Source organism: Crocodylus porosus, unplaced genomic scaffold (genome assembly GCF_001723895.1).
Source record: "Crocodylus porosus isolate Cpor-Errol unplaced genomic scaffold, CroPor_comp1, whole genome shotgun sequence".
In the NCBI taxonomy this organism is placed as follows: domain Eukaryota; kingdom Metazoa; phylum Chordata; order Crocodylia; family Crocodylidae; genus Crocodylus; species Crocodylus porosus.
In genome coordinates, this window is record NW_017728906.1 from 7,043,801 (window position 1) to 7,050,758 (window position 6,958).

At 39.8% G+C, this 6,958-nt stretch overlaps 1 protein-coding gene across 4 annotated transcripts in view; it reads right to left on the reverse strand.

The window, feature by feature from the left end:
• The window catches only part of ZPLD1 (zona pellucida like domain containing 1), a 45,335-nt gene that overhangs the window by 8,098 nt on the left and 30,279 nt on the right, over positions 1–6,958 (reverse strand). For all 4 annotated transcript variants that reach the window (XM_019528631.1, XM_019528630.1, XM_019528628.1 and 1 more), the window contains 4 exons: positions 6,697–6,794; positions 6,071–6,151; positions 1,902–2,073; positions 183–291 (listed from right to left, as the gene is read on the reverse strand). In XM_019528631.1, coding sequence (XP_019384176.1) covers positions 183–291; positions 1,902–2,073; positions 6,071–6,151; positions 6,697–6,794 — 460 coding nt within the window. The remainder of the gene's footprint in view (positions 1–182; positions 292–1,901; positions 2,074–6,070; positions 6,152–6,696; positions 6,795–6,958) is intronic.

A 6,958-nucleotide genomic window follows, 5' to 3' on the forward strand; every position in this document is an offset into this window, starting at 1 on the left:
CACCCCCAGGCTTAGTGGCTAACATTATATCTCCTGTTACCTAGTTGCATTCCCCTCCTTACCCCCATCTCTCTATTGTTAGTCCCTCGCTCGGGCGATCTGTATTTCCCTATCAGCTTTGTCATCTTTCTTCTGGATTCCCAATCCTAAACATTTACTAATAAAGGTCTAATCATTCCTACCACTCCTTGTGATGATGGGGCCAGCAGAGATTACAGCGTTTCCAGAGGTGCTCAGGATGCTCCAGGTTGTTCTCCTCATAGCATCTCTTCTTTCTCTGTTGCTGCAAATCTGAGTGGTTAATCAAAACAATCAGTTTTAGAGTGGTGTAGAATTATTGCTCTTTTGTGCTTCCACTCCTAATGTAAGCTCTGTTATAAGCAAGACTACAACTTCAGTTCTACTTCTTGTCTGTATTATATTACTTTGCAATAAAAAGCTACAATATTCCCTGTAAATGCCTAGCTTACAGATGTATTTTGCCTCATTTCATTTAGAGAACCGCAATACTCTCATGTAAGATCTGTATTATGGTATATTAAACTTTTCAGCAGTTCATTTACCAAAGCTTTGTTCACAGCCAGCTCCCCTACCCAATGTTTTTGTACTAGACTAGGGATGTACAAGATGCAACAGTCCAGATTTTAGCAAACCTCTGACGTTAAGGAAAATCTGTATTTGATCATGTATCTTCAAGTGACTTCATGATGATATGATGATGACCTCAATTTTTAAGAAATTCATGCTTTAGGCCCTGATTCAGCAAAGCATTCAGGCACATTATTTTAAATTCTTTGCTGAAATGTTTGTATAAGAGTTGTTTTGGGGGTGGGTTTCAAACAATTTTTATGATCAGGAAAACAAGTAGGTAAAGATGAGTGGGCAACAGAATTGCATTTTATAGGAAGTTGTATGGTTTTGAATTTTTTTCCCCATTCAAAACAAAAACCAAAGACTTTTCAAATTTCCCATAAAAATGGGGGGTTTAAATCTGTTTAATAGATTTGTGTCATTCAGTTGTAACTTCTTTACAACATCGAATTTAAAGTTCTAAATGAAAAGCAATTATGAAAAACCAAATTACTCTGTCCTCCAGATGTCAAAACAAAATGTTCAGAGCCTTGTTCTTATCAGGAAAAAAACTTGTCAAAATTCAACATATCACTGTAAAAAGATTCAGTTTTGACAAACTCAGCATTTTCCAACAGATATGTAGTCAGAATATTTTCAAATGGCTCTACTGCTAGCCTGGAGATATTAAAAAAAAAAAAATCACACTCTACCATGGAAGGGTTAGTTGATTATGCAAGTTCCATCAACACCCTTGCACCTAATGTTCTTCAAATTTGATTTGCCAAGATAATGCCTAGAAATGAGTTGGTAGGTCAATCCAATGCTCAAACTTATTCCAATCTTAAGGTTTCTATTGCTGTTATTCCAAGATATTAAATTTGTCGTGGTGGTTCTTGTGACAGTTCATTTTTCTAAGAGCTAAAATAAGACTATTAACTCACTTTTTATAAAGTATTTGAATAGCTTTTGAAAAATGATTACTTTTGGTCAGTGTCAACAAAGTTAAATTTGAACAAATGTCTTAACAGGGGAAGGCCTCTTCCTTAAAGCGAGTTCCTTAAACTTCAGAGTTTCCAGTACTATTTCACGTGGGTCTGTTGGCTTTCAAATACACCCTCACCATCAACTATGTGCACACTTTCCAGACAGAAGACAACCTATTTGATTCAAAATCAATTGGTTGAGTTCACCTGTACTATCCAGACACTCTCTACCTTCCTTTAACTCAGTGTAAATTATAAATATAGAAAATGACCCTACAATTCTGCCTCTCTCAGAGTTCAGGCTGGTAAGAGAAGAACCCCAGTGCCAACCTCTCCAAAACTTACAGGCACAAGAAAGGGACAGTCGTCTGATCTGCACAGCTTTGTCACACAATGAAGGAAGACCGTAGACATCTTCTGGTTCTTGTGCTTCACAAAGCGGAACACTTCAAAGGAAAACCGGCCCATCTGACTCTTGCCATTTTCAATGATAGTTGTCTGTGGGTCCTTATCACAGCTAATTTGTAGAGAAGATTAAAACTAGGATGACCACATGTATTTCTGGGTTTTAGCTCCCATCTGAGAATATGGGAACTTCAGTGGCAAAATAAAGGCATTAACTGGGTGCATCTACACATGCAATTAATGCAAAGCAATAAACTCTGGGGCAGTTTAAGCTAGAGTAATCTGCTCCTATGCACAGCATCCATATGTGCACCTGAGACAGAAGCAATTTGAACCAGGGTAGAGCAGGCTCCCACCTAGCTGGGCTGACCGGGCACAATTTACACCCCCAGCCAGTGTCTACACATGCATTTCAGTGCAGTAAAGTACTCCGCCAGAAGATAGTACTGTCCCAACAGTACTAACTTACAGCAGAGTTAATTAGTATGCTGGGTTCTAATACATGTAGACAGCAATGCTTTACTGTAGAGCTAACTAGTCTATGCAGTAAAGTGCACATGTAGATGTACCCACTGTGAACAAAGTAAAACAACACCCCAATAACCAACTGTGAGCTTCTTCTTCCTGCTATACAAAGTCAAGAGCCTAGATGATAACAAGCTATAAGCAGAAAACCAGTCAGACAGTGAATCACCAGGGATATAGCTCTCAGAGTCATAATTACCATTACAAACACTCAGAAAGACCAATACTCATCTTTCTTAAATATTCAAAGTGTCATATTTCTAATACTTTCTTTAGGCAATGCACTCATCTATAACTGACTGGGATGCAGTGTTTTGAGGTAGCTAGGCCTGACCTTAAGGTCTTCGTTCACATTGATGCCACTGGGTTTTGCTTTACTGCCCGTATTTTCAGCTAATACAAATAGATAGATGTTCAGCAATACTGAACACTGGAAATCATGCCTCCTTAATATTATATGGCTAAGATTTTTGCAGGGTGACTTGATTTTTTTGGAGGACATGAGGCCACAGCACAGAACAGATAAGATGTCTTGCTATGGTACTAAAGGGGTGTGTTCTAGTTCTGCATTGGCTGTAAATGAGTACCTGGTCATTCAGGCTGGGAAGCCAATGGTGGCTGGACTTGAAACTCACTACATTACTCTCTTGTATGCCACTGAGTAAAGAAAAAAGTAGCAATTAACCTGTTAGTCTGAAGTCAGGTAGTCTGAAGTCAGGTCAAAGGCAAGGTAGAGATGTACCTTATAGACTAACTAAATCAGAGATACATACGCTTTTTTAAGCCTTAGCTATAAGGTACATTAAGTAAGAAACATATGCATCTTAACCACTCTAGTCTAATGGGCCATTTGGGTTAACTAGACCAGTGGTTCCTAACTTTTTTTTTTTTTTTTTTTTTACTGTGGCCCAGCGGGAACAGGACAGGGCACACAGAACCAGCTGCCTGCCTCCTGGGGCTCCTCCACCACCCAGCTTTAACCCCAGAAGCTCAGCCATGACCCCAGAAGCCACTCACCCGGGCAGACAGAGGGGGCTCTGAGCAGGGAGCTAGTGCCACAACACTGCAGGCAACCCACCGCACCCAGTACCTCTGAACTAGACTTTCTTTCAACAGGGTTCAGCTGTACCTGTGTCAGATTTGGCCTAGCTCCCCAAGGGGAGACAATAAGTGAAAGGCACCCAAAAAGGAATCAGGAAATGAGACGTGTGGACACGTGACTTTAAATGCAGTTTAAACCTGAAACAGACAGGCATACAAACCTATTAAACCACTCTAAAGAAGCTGCCTGAAACTGTTCAAAAGTGTACCTGGAAAATACAGTACTCTTCTAAACTGGTTCACAGTGCGCCAGTGTTACATGTGGACACAAAAAATTGCATGACATGGGTCTGGTCAGTCCTCCAGGCATCCCTAACTTTATTGCTTCACACCACATTTCCCCCTGCTGCAACTGGCCACTCTGGTACTTGGCCAAAATTTTACTGCTCCCTTTTTTAAAAAACCTTTGTTGGCACTTTTTAAAAAATCAGCAAGCTCTCTCAAACTGTTTGTTTAATAAAAGCTATCTTTTTACCAGCCAGCAATGTCCTTACTTCCTTCTTGACTGAAACCCCTCATCATGCCCCAACCCAGACCCTCAGGACCCAAAAGCATGGGTCTAAGCACTCCTGCCCACCCTGGGCACCCCCAAGTCAGGCAAGCATACTGCAAACAAATTTTGGTCGACTGCAGGCTAGTGCAGGTTACTGAATTCATGTTTAGGAGAGAGGGGAAAGCAGAAAAATGAAAATGCTCCAGCCATAGGCCATTCACCCTCTGGGACCTGTAAAATATGTGTACAAGAACTCTCCACAACCCACCCACTGTAAAGCATGCTGGGCTGGGCATTCCCTCACACATCTTGGTGTCAGAGCCACAGCACCTCAGTCCCTAAAGGTGACTGTTTTGCCTTGAACACTAAGACAGCGTATGTCTGTACACCTCTAACCCACAACTCTGAACCAATTCCCAATCAGTGACATTTGGGATTATTTCAATTGTTATGTGTATCCACCCCCTAGGAGTCAGGCCTGGTGAGGATAAAAGATAAACATAACATATGAGTATGTGCCTTGATGCTGAAAGGAGGGCTACAAAAGGGATGCTCTCTTCTGCAGAAACAATAGAAAGGTATGTGAGAGCTGAAGAAGAATAGGGTACATGAGAACTGAAGAAATCCACTAAAAGGGGTTGACTTTGGGCAAAGGGCAACCTGACTATGCAAAGGAGTTTGGACAGTTGTCTGCTATACTCTCTGGCCTTGCAAAAGCCCAGGAGCTTACATGGGGTAAGGCAATGAAAACATAACAAGGAACTGTATTTCATCTTCAATTTAAAATCCATATCTTGATATTAAGTTCTTCACCATTCTAAGTAGGAAACAGCCTCTAATTACCAAGTTTGATTCAACACTGAATTTCCCTAAAGTTCATGGGATCTTGGTTTCCAATTTGGCTTATATTTAACTCTGAAATTCATAAATATATAGGCACACACATTTCTTTGAAGAAGTACTTTTAGAAAAGAGACAGCTTTAAAACGTAGGTTTTCTTGTCTTCAAACAACTTCTCAAATGCTACAAATTCCCACCAAAAACAGGTTACCCTTAGTAACTGTAAGGGTTACTAAAACTTTGTAATTACAGCGCATCAGAGCAGACTCTGTTAATTAATCCAGTATGCTGCAGCATGCTAATTAGCATGCTTCAGCTGGGCTCTGTGTCTTGTGCATCAGTATCCCCACATTTCAAAATGGTGGTGGGAGTGTTTTAACTAAAGTTAGTTCAATGAGCTTTAGAAAGCACCTCCGCCACCATAAGTGTAGGGATGCTGATACATGAGATGCTGCAGGCACTTTAAAATGGAGCACATGTAAAATGCCCGGAATGTCTCCATGCTGGTTCCATTTAATTCAAATTTACCAAGCAATTTTGGGTTCCAAAGAAAAAAATTGTCAGGTAAGGTAATAAATGCATACAGGCACCTCCAACTGAATGTAGCAGCTCAGCCAACAGTCATTCATAAGATTTTATCTATTGTACTGCTAGGTGCCAAGTAGATCTATAGAATATGTTTTGAGTTCCCAATTCAAGAAACTATTCCTATGAATCAAAGAACTTGAGCATATATTTAATTTCAAGCACGTGCTTAAGTGTTTTTTCTGAACTGGAACATAACATGTTTAGTATGGTTATCATTTACCCAGAAGGCATTCTCCTACATAGTCACATTAAAACAAACAATATATATCCATTAAAATCTTAGGAGTAGAGGACCTCCTAGTATAAGTATTCAGCATGCCCTTTTTTCTGTCTTCATATCCATTTCTACACCTCCACAGTTTTCACTTGTGTATACCTGTGTGACATTTATGTTCACAAATGCTAGATAAGTGGCTAACAAGGTATTTGTCAGATTGACCTTTAGCACTCTCTTAAGACCTCTCCTGTCTGTCAAGCAGTCAAGCCAAACAGTATTAGAGATATTTATAACAGCGGTCATAAACAGAGGTCGTACAAAAAGGTGGGTTTGCAAAGTACCTACCTAAAGAAGAGATCATAACGAAGAAAGTCATTAGGATTACCAGATGGAGTGGTATAACAATAGTCCATCAACACATTCCATCTGCATGGGGAGGAATTTAATCAATTATCAGAAAAAAAGATTAAAAAGAGGAACATGATACATGCAGGTGTACAGACTGATAACACTGGCTTGGGAATTGAACCTATGTTGTTACATACAATTATGGGTTGTGCACAGAATTCTTGCACTCTCATTGAGACCATTTTATCTCAGTATAATTGCTTTTTATTTTTCTCCATCGCTTAAACTGCTCAGAAGTGTATATCATGATATATAAATGGTACAATACAGATTAGATGGTTTTACAACCCCTGTCTGTGCCGTAATGAAGGAGCTATAATAAATCAAAGGCCACATCACAATTCATGGTTATCACTTTGTTGCACATGATTTCCTCTCAGAATTTCAGGGCAGCATTGGGATAGAACTCAGACTCTCCAGCAGAGGTTAATGAAGCTCACACACTAGCTACTTCATTATTTTACATAAAAGACTGGGAAAAGCCACTCTTTATTCAGATTATTTTTATGATGCCAAAGAGGTGAGACATTGGAAAGACAAGAAACAACATCCTTTTACAGTACCTGCCATCAAGGTTGGTTGCTCTCACAGCTGCATATATTTTTGTTTTCAAAGGTAAACCTGTACTAGGGATAATCAGCTGTTGGCTGTAGGTTGAGTCCTGGAAAAACAAACATTTGCTGTCACATACAAGAAATTTCAACACTGACAAGCTACAACTTAAAAGCTCCTGCTTAGTTTTCTGAACGACCTGTATCCTCATGCTTTTGGATGTTGTTTACTGCATTTATACCTCTCACTTCTTGTGAAAAGACCTAGCAGGAT